At 39.8% G+C, this 15,286-nt stretch overlaps 1 protein-coding gene across 1 annotated transcript in view; it reads left to right on the top strand.

Annotated features, from left to right (window-relative positions):
* The window catches only part of MAN2A1 (mannosidase alpha class 2A member 1), a 100,996-nt gene that overhangs the window by 18,153 nt on the left and 67,557 nt on the right, over positions 1-15,286 (top strand). Inside the window, exons 3-4 of the mRNA XM_071731210.1 lie at positions 5,346-5,490; positions 14,912-15,083. Of these exons, the coding sequence (XP_071587311.1) occupies positions 5,346-5,490; positions 14,912-15,083 (317 nt within the window). The remainder of the gene's footprint in view (positions 1-5,345; positions 5,491-14,911; positions 15,084-15,286) is intronic.

Here is a 15,286-nt window from a genome sequence, read left to right as displayed (position 1 = left end):
ATTTGGCATCCAGAGGACTCCATGTCATTTTCTGCCAACCTGCTTTCCAGCTGGGCTGCCTGCAGCAATTCTGGTGTCTGGGCCTGTTCCTTCCTGTATGCAAGAAATTGCACTTCCCCTTGTTGAATTATATGAGGTTCCTTTCAGCCCATTTCTCCAGCCTGTCCATGTCCTTCTGGATGGCAGGATGACTCTGCTGTGTATAGGTCCCTCCTCCCAGCTCAGCACAGTATTGGCTACAAATTTGCCATCATCCAGATCACTGATGAAGATGTGAAACAGAATCAGACCCCATAGTGACCTCTGGGTACACTTCTGATTACTGGTCTCCAACTAGACTTCATGCCACTGGTTATTACCCTCTGGGCTTCACTGTTAAGCTGATGTTTTTTCATTGATCATCACTGTCTGCTCATCCAGCCAATATATCAGCAGCTTCTCTGGGAAGATGTTAAAAGAGACAGGGCTTAAAGCCTTACTGAAGTAATATTAACATGCTGGAAATGATTTCCAGGATTAGCTGTTCTGTCACCTTCCCAGGGATCAAGGTGAGGGTGACCATCCTGTAGCTGCCTGGGTCTTCCTTCTTGCTGTTCTTGAAGATAGAAGTGACATTGCTTTCCTCCTGTGTGTGGGCACTTTTCCTAATCACTATGATTGTTCAAAGGTGCTTGAGAGAGTACAGCTCAGCTTATGGACAGTGAGCCAGCTCCCTCAGTTCTTCTGGGTCCATCCAGCCTAGGCCCATGGACTTCCATATGTCCAATTGGTTAAGTATTTTTTGACCCTTGCCCTTTTCCACCAAGAACACGACTTCCTTCTTCCAGACATTACCTCTGGGCTCTGGGGCCTTGGATTCATGAAGGTATTGCTAGTAAAGATGAAGAAGATACCTAGTACCTTAGCCTTTTCCATATCCTGTGTCACCAGCCCTTCTGCCTCATTCAGCAGCAGGCCATAGCCTTGCTTTTGTCACCTATTTTGTTATAGAAGCCCTTTGTGTTGCCTTTGATGTTCCTGACCAGATTCAATTCAGTATGGGCTTTAGCTTTCCTAACCTCGTCCCTGGATGCTTGGACAATGTTTCTCTATTCTTCCACATTACTATTTTTTTCTGCTCTCTAAGCTTCTTTTTGGTGTTCAGGTGTTGCCAATAGTTCCTTGTTCATCAGCGCAGGCCTTCTGGTTTTTTTTGCTTGACTCCCTGTTTGTTGGGATGGACTTCTCTTGAGTTTGGATGAGGTAATCCTTGGAATATTAACCAATGTTGTTGGTCCCCTTTTTCCTCTACTATGTTATCCTATGGGACTCTCCTATGCAAAGAGGCTGAAGTCTGCTCTTCTGAAGTCCAGTGACGTAGTCTTGCATTTTGCCTTTCTCACTTCTCTGACTCTTGATTCCAGCATCTCATGGTCCATGCAAAGCTGCCTTTGACCTTCACAGCCCCAAACCCCCCCTCATCACTGGCAAATAGGAGGTCCAGCAGAGCACCTCTCCTCACTGGCTTCTCTGTCACTTGGGTCAGGATGTTATCATTGCACTCCAGGAACCTCCTGCCGTGTTATCCCTCCAGCGCATAACAGTGTGTTCGAAATTCCCTATGAGGTCTTGAAAATGTGAGGCTGGTGCTGCCTGTGTGTGGAATGCCTCATTCATTTGTTATTCCTGGTGAGGTGGCCCATAGCAGACATTGGCTACAGTATCACCATATTGGTCTGATTTTTTACCTTTATCCAGAAGTTCTCAGCCTCTCTTCCATTATCCACTGGCAGAGCTCCATGCACACCAGGTCCTCTCTCACATTCAGGCCAGCTCTCCCTCCTTGTATTCCTCACCTGTCTTCTCCTCAAAATCTCAGACTCTTCTGTTACAACTTTACAGTTGTTAGAGTTGTTCCACAATGTCTCCATGATCCTGACAGGATCATAAGACTGCAACTGCACGTGAGTCACTAACTCATCCTGTTTATTGCTCGTGGTATTTGCACTGGTGTACTTTGAGAGGCACCTCTTCATGCTGGTTTCCCAGAAGGGATTTTGTGCCTTGTAGGCACTTCCTTGCTTATATAAAATGCTGCTGGTTACCCTGCCTAAGCCCTGTTTCATTGATTCTTTTGGGAAAAAAAGTATATTTTTTTTAAGCCTTTCATGTCACATCACCCCTGTCTGTCTCTCCCTCAGAGGGCTGCTGCTGAATCTCTCTCCCTCTCTTTATTGCTAGCTGAAAGCTTTCCTTAACAGGTCAGCCATTCTCCTGGCAAAGGTACCGTTGCACTACCTAGTGAGCTGGATCTCATCTGTCCTACTCAGATACTGACCTGTGTAACAGGATCCCATGGTCTTAGACTCCCAAAACCTGTTGCTAACATCAGCTCTGAGGCCAGTTATTGACCTTGACTTTCTGTGTCTTGTCGTACCCTCACCCCTCACTGATGTGACTGAAGATACAACCCGAGCATCCGTGACTTTGATTGCTACTCCCAGAGCTCTGTAGTCACTTTCCATGCAGGCTGCATTGCCACTGGCATTGTCACGGAACACATGTGAAAAAACAACAAGGAGCAGTAGTATAGAAGTTGGACACACTTCAACAGCTTTTCTGTAGCATTGTGGATCCACGCTTCAGGCTGACAGCAAGTCTCTCGAGATGTTTGGTCATGTCATTGAGCCAGTTATTTCTGACAACAGCGAAGATTCCAAGATCTGTTTACTGAATTGCAGTTTCCAGCTTTTGAGCTCATCATCCGGGCAGCATGGTTTAAGGTAGCTGTAAGGTGACAGATATTAAAGGAAAAATTATGTATGTTATGAACAATAAAAATTGGTATCTTGCAGACTGCAGGAAGTTGCCTGTGCAATTCAGACTCTTATCTATGGGAAGAATAGCAATGTCGGCATTTCCACGAATTGTTGCTTTTTAAACAAGTTCGTTTTCATGGTTGAAATGTCAAGATTTTATCAGTCTTAAGGTCACTAGTTGATAGCTGGCAAATTTACAGCATATGCATTTAATTTTCTTCAGAAGTTTGCATTTCACACAAAAATTTGTTTCTCAAGCTCATATTTTAAAAATACAAGAAAATACAGTATTAGGCTAATTTCAGTGTAAACCCTATTAGGTCCTAAACCTTCAAGCCCAATACTGTAGGCCCAGCTGAGGCTCTGATGGTTCTGGGATTACAGTGATTTGCATTCTAATCTAGTATTACTACTTCTTAATCTTAAACTAAAGGCTTGTAGTGGGTTGACCTTGGCTCGGTTGGTGTCTTGTTAGCCCAGCAGTCCTTTTTGGCATCCAACCTGGGACCTGAGGAATGTGTAACTGGGAGTAGTAGTGGCCAAAACTTGGGTTGGGCATCGTCCCTGTGAAATAATTGTGGGGATTCTTTTGCTGTTTTAATAGGGATAAGGGGTTGAAATTTATTGTGTGAGTAATTTCCACTTTTTCAGTGCTATGCAATTTTGACCTTGGTGTGGGAATATTTTTTTGTAGACATAACTGAAGTTTGTAAGAAGTGTTGATAAATGTGTGTTTTATTGATTGTTCTTAAATGTGTTTTACAGAGGTGAGGGGGTAAGGTGCTGGTTTCAGGTGCCCAAGTGTTGGCAGCTGGGGGTTTCCAGGGGTGGTGTCTCAGGAAAAGCCAGTGCTGCCCTGTGCTGGACACAGCTGTTCAAGCCAGCTCCAAAACAGACCAACCACAGGATTCAGTCAAACTTCCATCAGCACAGGTGGTGGCATCTCTGGGAGAATGTGTTTTAAGAAGAGGGAAAGTCCTATCAGTGATGTATAAGCAGAGGAAAAAATAAAAAAGAGGGAGAAACAGCCTTGTAAACACCAAGGTCACTGAAGAAGAAAGGGGAGAAGGTTAAGGTGGAGGAGATCTGGAGGAGCCAGTCTGGAGGAGACCACCATGAAGCAACTATTTCCCTGCAGCCCATGGATGACCCCATGCTGGAGTGGCTAGATATTTTCAGAATGAACTGGCCCCTGGGGAATCCACGGTGGAGATGTTCCTGAAGGATGGAGGATGGTAGCCTGTGCAGAAGGTCCCAAGCTGGAGCAGTTCATGAAGGACTGTAGCTTGTGGAAGGGGACCCCATGCTTAAGCTGACAAAAAGTGTGAGGAGGAAGGAATGGTTGAGAGGAGCCATTGACTGCAACCCTTACACCCAACTTGGGGTAGGAGCCATAGAGAAGTTGGGAATGAACAAGTGAAGCTGAAGCAGGCTAGAGAAGGGGTCAGGAGAAGGTATATTAGTTTTGTCTTTGTTTCTCAGCAGCCAGCTCTTTTTCAATTAGCAAGAAACTAATTTAATGTTCTCCAGGCTGGGTCTGTTGTGTCTGTTAAAGTAATTGTTAAGTGGTTGCCCTGTTTTTGTCTTGACCCGTGAGCTTTTTATCTAGTTTCTCTTCTTGTCCTGTTGAGGACCTGGAGAGAGATAGCAGCTGGATTTGGCAGCCTGCCAGGGTCAACCCTTCATGACACCTTAACCTTAGTCAGATGTTTCATTCAGATATCTGTATTTTTCTTAAGTTTCATAGCAGAATGGAAATGAGCTGAACACTCCAAAGCTAGAACTCTTGTGGTATTCATGGAGTAAATGACTCCTGCAACCTGTTTTTGTGAAAGTTTTTTCAAATTTACAATCGTATTCTATCATGGGGTTAGAAATAAAGTGACGTTCAATTAATTTTAGGAATGGTAACTTTGTTCTAAACTCATATCAGAAGTTTCTCTTTGAAGTTATTGACTGGTATCTGTATTTCATACAAACGTCTTGAAGTAGCTGTAGAGTTGCTTTATACCTTATTTGCATTGAAAAGTGAAATATGTCCTTCCTTGTATAATTAGTGTACTGGGCAACAGTAAATTTATAAAGTTTTGTTAAAGCATTTGGCTATAGCTATGAATATCTTTTTCTGTGGTAGTTTCTTTCAGTTCCCTCGTGTGTTTGATTTCTGCCTTTCATGTTGTCGTCTGTTCTTAATGCTTGGTTACCTCATCTTCTGCATTCCCCTACTTAATATCTTGTGCTATTCTGTATAATTATCTGCCTACCTTCCTGCCCCAATGCTAATGAGCCATCTTAATTTTGGTGACTTAAGACACATACTCCAATTGTTTATCTAGCAATTTGCTATTTAATTGGAACAGGGTCTTGGGTGTATGAGTGTGACTTGAAACTTGCTGTCATCTGTCAGTTTTCTATTCATTTGACACTTTATCCCTCTCCCTGTGTAATGAACAACCTGATCCATTTTTTATGAAAACAGGTTTAGGTTTTAACAGCAGAACTGTTTCTGTGAATTCATTTTCTATGTGCCTTTTACTCTTTTTTTAGATGTTAGATGTCTATGACATTCTTACGTTCGACAATCCAGATGGTGGTGTGTGGAAACAAGGATTTGAAATCACATACAATGAAAATGAATGGGACAGTGAACCACTTCAAGTTTTTGTTGTGCCTCACTCACATAACGATCCAGGTAATATTTTAGCTATATCAATTTTGGTATCTAGAGGCTTTTGAATTAAGAAATATATTGTCATTTCTATTAAGACTTGGAGGGGTTTTTTAAGCATACTGCTTAATATTTTAGCTTTAAGTCTAAGCAAGGCAGTTAGACATGTGCATAGTTGAAGGTCCATTTATTTCAAGTGACAATGGTTTTGATAAAAGTTTTACTTATTTATTAACTAGAGTTAAAAGTTCAGTGTTGATATTGGAAGGTAAAATGGATTTCTGTGTTTATCTGCAGGTGAAACAGTCACCTTATTGCTAGATTAAAGGTACCCTGTTTTATTTTGACTTTTGAGACTTTTTACAGGTATTTAACCCTCAACCTATATTAAAGAGATGAGCTTTTTGCAAGATGTGACAATGAAAAAATTTAAAGGCTTCTTTATTTCTTTACTCTTTCTTTACTGTTTTGTGCACACCCCTGACCTACAGTGAGATAATATAAAGTCTGGATTTATATATGCTTACATAGCTACAATTCTTCCTTCCAAGTTGATGTAAAGTGGAGAATTGTCACTTAATTTTGAAATTTCTGTAAAATACAACAAAAAACATGAAATGATAGTGCTGTAGTATTCTCATTGCACATGTACACGCAGCATGAGGACCTGGTGAAGCTTCTTGTTTCTGGGGAAAGCCACGGATTTGCTGATTTTAAACTATACTACTGTGTATCTCTCCAACAATTTAATTTGTTGTTTAAAGTACTGTGAATCTGAATGAGGCAGAAATTCGGTTAATTTTCTACCTACCTGTGAAGTATGTTTGTGATGTGTCAGTCTATTCCTCAATTTTACATCTGAAAGATGTCTCTTGATTCTCTTGACAGCTCTGTTTAATGAAGCTTATTCTGATAGATTTTGCCCTCTTCCAGAGACAGGGGTGTGGGCCACTTTGTTTCAGAGATGGGTTTTTACTAGCATTCACAGAATCACAGTAAGTTAGGGGTTAGAAGAGACCTCTAAAGATAATCAAGTCCAACCCTCCTGCCAGAGCAGGGTCACCCACAGGAGGTCATGTACAAACGCATCCAGGTGGGTTTTGAATGTCTCCAGAGAAGGAGAATCCACAACCTCCCTGGACATCCTGTTCCAGTGCTCTGTCACCCTCACAAGGAAAAAAAAATTCTCCTTCTGTTTATATGGAAACTCCTATATTCAAGCTTATTATCTCTTGTCCTATGATTGGGCATAATTGAGAAGATCTTGGCACTGTCCTCCTGGCTCTCTCACTTCACATATTTATAAACATTAATGAGGTTGCCCCTGATTATCCTCTTCTCCAAGCTGAAGAGACCCAGCTCCCTCAGCCTTTCCTTGTAAGGGAGATGTTCCACTCCCTTAATTATCTTGAAGGCTCTGCACTGGACTCATTCAAGCAGTTCCCTGTCCTTCTGGAACTGAGGGGCCCAGAACTGGACACAATATTCCACATGAGGCCTCACTAGAGCAGAGCAGAGAGGGAGGAGAACCTCTCTCGACCTACCAGCCACCCTTCTTCTAATCTTATAATGCACCCCACGATGCCATTGGCCTTCTTAGCCACAAGGGCACATTGTTGGCTCATGGTCATCCCCAGGTCCCCTTGCTCTATGCTGCTCTCCAACAACTCAGTCTCCAATCTGCACTGGGACCTGGGGTTGTTCTTTTCCAGATGTAAGACTCTACACTTGCCGTTCTTGTAATTCATTAAATTTCTCCCTGCCCAACTCTCCATCCTGTCCAGGTCCCTCTGAATGGCAGCACAGCCTTCTGGGGTGTCAGCCACTCCTCCCAGTTTTGTGTCATCAGCAAACTTGCTGAGTAGACACTCTGTCCCATCATCAAGGTCATCGATAAAGATGTTGAACAGGGCTGTATCCAGCACTGATCCCTGGAGGACTCCACTACTCACAGGTCTCCAGCTGGACTCTGCACCGTTCATCACCACTCTTTGGGCTCTATTGTGTAGCCAGTTCTTAATGCATCTCACTGTGGACTCTTCTGTCCCAGATTTCCTGAGCTTGCTCCCGAGGATGTTATGGGAGACTGTGTCAAAAGCCTTGCTGAGGTCAAGGTAGACTACATCCTCTGGTCACCCTGCATCTACCCATTGAGTCACAACATCATGGAAGGCTATCAGATGAGTCAAGCATGACTTCCTCTTGGTAAATCCCTGCTGACTACTCCTAATAACCTTCTTCTCTTCCATATGCTTTGAGATGACCTCCAGAACAAGCCACTCCATCATTTTTCCAGGGATGGAGGTGAGGTCTGTAATTGCCTGGATCATCTTCTTGCCTTTTTGAAGACTGGAGTGACACTGGCTTTCCTCCAGTCCTCAGACACCTCTCCTGCTTGCCCCAATCTTTTGAAAATGATGGAGAGTGGTAGGGTGATAACACTCTTGGGTGCTTCCCATCAGGGCCCATAGATTCAGTTATGTATCTTAGATGGAGTCAGTAATTAAAACTGTAATAAGGTGCTTTTTCAAGCTCTCAGAAGTGCTGTCTGTAGCTTCCTTTTCAATAATAAGAAGGAAGAATTCTCTGAAGTTACAAGAGCTGCCTCTAATCTGTCTGTTGCAACTTTTTTCTTCTATAGGCTGTTGCCAAGGACTTACTGAAGTCTTAATTGGTGTTGTTACTCACCTTTGATATCTGACTTTCTTACTGATGTCTAATTTTGGTTCTTAAAGTCTTCCTCATTAATAATTAAGTTTCTTCCACCACAAGTGACTACAATCAAGAAATCAGCGTCTCCTGATGCATAAAGTCAAATATCTTCCAGCTTGTTCAGGCTGATCAGTTGATAGTAAGTAGACTTAAGATGAGAATTAATCATGGTAAATGTGAACTGTTTAATCACCAAAGTTGATTGTGCTAGACTGGTTATTGATTGCATTTACAAAGGGTGGTGTCATAGAAATCTGACAGTACTGCTTGTGCTGAAGACGTTTCTGTGGAATTCTCTGCAGTATAAAACTGCATCTTAATAAGCACTTGAAAGAAGGCAAAATTTCTGTAACAGATCAGAAATTTTTTGTGTAGCTAATTAGCTATTATAGCTATATATATGTGTGTGTGTATATATATAAAATAGCTAATATAGCTGTTATTCTTTTCCTACAGAAGAACAAAAGTCATAGAGCAAAGGAAATGCCTTCTGGCAAAAAAGCTTAAGGCATCATGAATTTATAGTGTAACAACGTATGTGGAACTATTTACTAATAAATGGGGTCAGTAAAGATACTATTTTATTAGCTGCAGAAGCTTGAAATTCTTACTGCATTTTATATTTTCTCATCCGAGGCTCTAACATTTCACATAATGAGTTACATTGGTAAGAATCTGTAGCTGAAAGTCGACCTTGAAGCAGAAGCTGCCTTGAAACTGAAACCATGGGGAAGAGCGTTCTTATGTTCCAAGTTCTTTTTTAGGAGTGCTAATGCTCTGAAACACTTCAAGTTGATAAATCTGGGTTACTTGCTTCAAACTGGACTTACAAATTTGTGATCTCTATGCTTCTCCTATCTGCAGCTAATATGATTCCCTTTTACTGGGAAATCTTATACGAGAATGGTTTCTCCTCACTTTTGGTCAGATACAGTTCAGACTTGCTGGCAACTGGTGAAGATATGAGTAGCTTAGTAGCATGTCTGATTTGGAGGGGGACTGGGTGAAATTAATCTTAAACCACAGGGAGATGCTCAGTTTATGTATAGCTGTGTTGTGTGATGTTATAGCCATTGCAGATGGGTGGCATTTCTTTCTGGGGCAATTGTATAACCTGCTGCTGTGGCCAAGCTCTTATGTTAGCTCTCATGTGCTTCAACAGTAGTTTAATGTGCATGCCTGAAGTGGATTAGGCAGCTGAACTCCAGAGGGGAGAATCCAGCTTGGGGACAGTGATACCGTCAACCAGGGCAACTGGACTTGAAAGATGGAAGTTAAGCTTTTACCCAAGGGGTTGGAAGACACCTGTAGCTTTTATTGCTCTGTTAACTGTGATGATTTTAGTAATGTCTTCTCATTAAATTATTTAAGAATTGAGACTTAGAAACTTAGTAGTGTATGTATGTACCAGATCAGAGTATGGATAAATGTGGTTACTACAAGCCTGGTACAAGGAGCACTTAAATGGAATTGAAAAGACAATGTGATGGTGTTAGCTCATAGACTGGACTTGATGATCTCAGAGGTCTTTTCCACACTCAATTCTGTGATTCTGTGAGACTAAAATAGATTTTTCCTCCCCTTTCTACCCACCCTCAATTTCTACCTAAGCAAACATGAATGTAAAAGTGTATGTGCATATCTGTCAGGTCTGTATACTACCTTTTAACACTTCATGAATTACCTATAACATTGGTAACTTTACCTTACTAGCACTCTCATCAACTCCTTTTTATTATTTAAGGCAGTCTCCATTTCCCAGGAGGAAATCTGCATAGCACTTTGAAGCTAATTGCAGCAGTGTTAAGATAAAAGAAAACTTAAGCATAAAAGTTTGATTCTGTTATCTGTTCTGCTGTCTGAAAACTTTACCTTTAAATGTTTTGAACTGTAAATTGGAAGCTCACTGATACGTTCTTGTTGTGTTTTAATAGGGACATTAAAAAAAAAAAATCAGTCACCACTGTTTGTTTAGGACTTGTTTTCCTTTTTATAAACAGCAAGCGTATATAGTGTTTTCTTAAAGAAAGGATTATGAAAGCTTTGTAAAGACTGAAAAATACATTCTGAATGGTGAACGCCTAGTTTTTCTGCTGTAGAGGAGGATGAGATCTAGGATGAGGATGGGAAATTGGGCAGCTAACAATTTTTTTCTTGACATAATGAATTACATGAGTTTAATTCCTGTCTAACTTCTTTGTATTTCTATGGTTGCAAATGAGGTGGTAGGAGAGTTCAAGTGGGAGAGGGTTTTTTTGTTTCTTTTTAATTTGTCTTTGTTGTGAAGAGATTCTTTCTAGTTGCTGGAAAGCTGTATAATCCTAGCTGACGTTTAATGGTTTTGTTGGATTCTGATGTAAAATTTATAAATTATGCAAGTTTAGGTTGCAAGAAGCAGCATTGGTATGTGAATTTAAGACTCAGGGGAATTAACTATTAACTGCTATAAGGTAAATGGGATGCAAACTTCTCTCCAAAAAAATGTGTTTATGTAACAAGGGATAGTATTCCAGACATATACTGGGTCTCAGTCTTCATTAAAAGAGATTTCATGAGAAATTAGAAATCTTTTTTTAAGAATATGTTTCCTCTCAAGCACAGTGATGTCAGTTATTAATTGAAATAAAAAAAAGTTTTTGGGAAAATCATCAAAGGGAACAAAGAGATGTAGAATAAAAACAGAGCTTACATTACAATGAAACAGGAAGAATTAGTGGAAAACACATTCCAAGAAGTCAGCAACTTGTACTTGAGGAACAGGCCTTCAAGACAGATGGAAGGAAAGAAGTACTCCCCACAAATTATTTTAGTCGTAGTCTTGAGCACGAGGAAGAAAATACTGACTAATTGGACTCATGTATAAACATACCATTAACATATTAGTTATTAGCATACTGACATACCCACCTATAGGCTGGAGGGACCCCTGCTAATAGAAAGCCTGTCACTCTTTGTGCGTGTGTGGTGACATTTTAAATCAGCGTCTATTTAAATGGAAGCTAAGAACTAGTTAACCAATCATGTATACAAGTGATGGAATACAATTAAACATAAAGTAATGTTGTATGCTTCTTTGTATAAAAGTAGCCCTTCTGTTTTTGGAAGCTGAGATAGCGTTGGAGAATACCAGCATGCTCCCTTTTCTGTGCAGAACTGGATATTAAAGCAAATACCTTGACTGTGTGTGAGATTCAGCTTATTGCACAGTGGGGGATGGACCCCACTTTCGGGACAACTGGAGGATTATTCTGATAATAAGCAACTGAAAAGTCTGTTTTTTATTTTATTTCAACAGCTGATAAAACCAAAAGACAAAAGATGTACCCATGCCACAAAAACCCTAACTAACAGTCTAGCAGATACATGTAAACAGTGCTCAAACACTCTTGGTGTAGTAATGATTTAATATTTTCAAAGTTAATTTGTAGTTCCTGTCATGATCAAATTGTGCAGTGCTTTTATTAATTAGGCTACCTTTTTAATATGCTAAACAAAATTTAACTTCTATTCTGATTTTGTCCTGAAACTTTGCTTGTATGTCTACAACTGCATTTAACTGTACTAAGACTCAAGAATACCTTTCTCTAGTGCAGGCAGCTGACAGATCATCAAGAAGGAAATTGGACTGGAAAGCATAGACAGGAATATCTGGTAAATCAGTTAATGGCTTCAGGAATTTCTGCATAGCAATATATTTCACTCACATTTGGGCATGGTTTTTGGAGTCTGCTGTTGACCTCAGAAAATTTACATTAACAGAGTGAGGAAAACAGTTAAAACTTGGTCAACTACATGATGATTAATATGTGGAGAGTGAAAAAAAATCAAGTTTCTGCTGTTCTGAGGACACAAATAAATGAGGCAATCAAAAAGCAAGCAACGTATCTGTGTGTACACTGTACTGCTACGACATCCTGTTAGCAAATGAAAGTAGCTGGCTGAAAACCTATTAAGTCAAAGCATAATGACATTAAAGACAGTATTTTTTCTCTTGCTTGCATTTTTATAGACAAATATATTTAAACTGACAAATGTTAATTTGCTGATGTTAGCATACTTAGTTTTGGTAACTGCAATTTTAATCATGACAAGGATAAACTATATCTTGGGGGGCATAAAACGCAGCATGTCAGCAACATCATAGTAGCTGGTCAAGAGAGTGGATTGTCCTGTGGTATTCACTGTTGGTTCAGCCTCATCTTGAATACTGTGTCCAGTTCTGGGCCCACAGTTTAAGAAGGATATCAAGGTCCTTGAATGTGTCCAGAGGAGGTGAGACAGTTGGTGGGAGGGCTGGAAGGCATGTCCTGTGAGGAGTGGCTGAGGACTTTGGGTTTGTTTGCTTTGGAGAAAAGGAGATAGAGAGATAGCATCATTGTTCTCCAGCTTCCTGAGGAGAGGAAGTAGATAGGGAGGTCCTGAGGTCTTGTCCCTGGTATACAGTAAGGACACATGGGAGTGGTTAAAATCTGTGACAAGGGTGGTTCAGACTTGAAAAAACATTTTTGTACTGAGAGGATGATCAAACACTGGAACTAGCTTCCTGAAGAAGTGGTTGATGTCCCCAATCTGTCAGCATTTGAGAGGCTTTGGACAATGTCTTTAATTACATGTTTTAACTATTGATAAGCTCTGGTGAGGTGGTGGGAGTAGATACAGTGAGCACTCAACAGAGATCCAAGGCTGCAAGCTCCAGTCTGTGGGTCTGCACCATCCACCCCCATGGTGACTGATACCTCCTCCCATATTGAGTTGCTGAAGGGAAATGTTGCTGTACAGACACTGCTGGTGAGACACTGGAACAGGTTGCCCAGGGAGGGTGTCGATGTCCCCTCACTGGAAGTGTTCAAGGCCAGGTTTGGATGGGTCTTGGAGCAACCTGGTCTAATTCAGGGTGTCTCTGCTCATGGCAGAGGGGTTAGAACTGGATCATTTTTAAGGTCCCTTCTCACCCAAACCATTCTATGATTATGTAATTGTTGTAGAACCTTTCCAACTGATAATACTCTGTTCTGTTAAGAAGTGAATATGTTAAAGTGCAAGATGTCAGATGCATGACAATTAAATTTCAGAGGACTTTCTGCTGTCTTGTAACCAGTTCTGTGAGTACTTGTTAGTATCTTTGAGAAGTTCTGAAGTGTCTTAAGTTCAGTGTTAACTGAACCATAGGTTAATAAACTGAAAAATGCTAAACCAAAACAAACTCTAATCATAACATTGCTCTTCCTACATCATGTATTTTTATGCCAGCTCCTTTGGCATTTAGCTCTGTGCTTCTTTATATAGGTCAGCTTATTAAGTTTTTCAGGAATGTTTAAAGAAGAATAATTCAATGGAAATTTGCTTTATTGTTACAATGTAAAAATACACTGAAATTGTTTATTTTTAAAATGTATTACAGTATGTGAAAACAATTGGTATTAATACATCCTCTGTTATTTGTGTGCTAGCATGATAATAGAGAAACTTGCATCAGTTACTATGATTCTTCTAGGTGCTAAACATCTTGTTATAAGAAAAAGTATCTATACTGAGTTACCATTTTTCTTCTGAAGTTTTATAGTTTTATTTCCTCGTTTCCAAAGTAAAAAACCATCTTTTTTGATAATTGTGGTGTTTTGGTTTTTTTCTGAATACCTTATCAAAATTGGATCTTTGCAAAGGGAGAGTGCAACCTTAAAGCAGTGCAACCAAAGTAGGAATGCAACAGTGTCTAGTGTCCTAGTTAAAAAATTCTGTATTCGAAATATAATTAACAATTTCCTATTTATTGAAAAAGAATGTTCATATGATCAAATTACATCACATTACATTTCTGCCTAAGATGATAATTTATTTTCTGTCCTAATAAAGTATGATCTATCCTTTCTAAAGCACTGTTCAGACTCTATTAAATAATAACGAGGATTTTTTTATTAGACTTAAAATTATTTTTAATACTAATTTTTTAATGCATATGCATAACTGCCTTGAAACAGTATTCTCATTCCAGAACAGTCTAGTCCTGTATGTTCTTTTAAGCAGACTGACACTGTGCTAGAGTGGCAGTGCCTCTGCAGAACAGAAGTGGCAAATTAGAGTAGAATCCCTATGTTCATATTTGTCTGGAATACAATGCTCACATTGTGTGGGTACATACTGTGTAGGACCATTGTGAAATATCACTTGTGTTCTTCATTAGTTACTCTGTTGTATATACTTCCTTGAACTGAAATGCTGTCTCTCTTTTGGAAGCTCTTGAATGAATGTGATGGGCTACTTCATGGTTTGGAAGAAGAAATAAGACATTGAAGGAAGAATTAGAGAGTGTTGGGGGTCCTTGTTGGGAATAGGGCATGGGCAGGAAAGATGATCTATTAGTGGATGATACAGTTGAGGAAACCAAGTGGAAGGTATGAAGGAAGGTCTTTTTGGAGATTTATGCATCTTCCTTTTCAAATTCTTAATTTACACTTAAAAAAAACCCCAAACTCTAAATTTTTCTAAAGCTGTGTATTCTGTTGATCGGATTAGGAAGTCTAATATTCCATATACTTAAAAGTTTAGGAAATATAACATCTCAACTTTGCAATACAAAGTTCTGGAGGTTTTAACACTTCAGCACTTTGAATTACCCATGACATGTACAGTTCAGCTGTTTAGGAAAATGCTTCACTTAACTTTTTGCAGGGAGTGAAAGCAGGTCTCTAAAACTGTTTAAAGCAATTTAAGTTTCATATTTTCTTTTTCTTAGGTTGGCTGAAAACATTTGATGATTACTTCAGAGATCAGACACAGCATATCTTAAATAACATGGTTATAAAACTGCAAGAAGACAATCGAAGGAAATTTATGTGGTCTGAAATATCTTACTTTTCAAAATGGTGGGATGGAATAGATAGCCAAAAAAAAGATGCCATTAAAAGGTTTGAACACTGATCTATTTCTTACATTCCATGTAGCATGTTTCGAGACTTTGTGTATTAGCACTGCGAACTTGAAATTTTACTTTTTGCAATGCAGAATTGCTAGAATAATAAGCTACTCAAGTTCTGGTATTCTGGGCTTTGTCTTTTTTTCAGCAACAAAATAAATATATGTTTAAAGTAGTGAAACCAAACTATTGAGT

The sequence above is a fragment of the Heliangelus exortis genome, chromosome Z, assembly GCF_036169615.1.
Source record: "Heliangelus exortis chromosome Z, bHelExo1.hap1, whole genome shotgun sequence".
Lineage (NCBI taxonomy): Eukaryota > Metazoa > Chordata > Aves > Apodiformes > Trochilidae > Heliangelus > Heliangelus exortis.
Note: the sequence above shows the minus strand (reverse complement) of the source record. Positions and strands in the feature narration are given on the sequence as shown.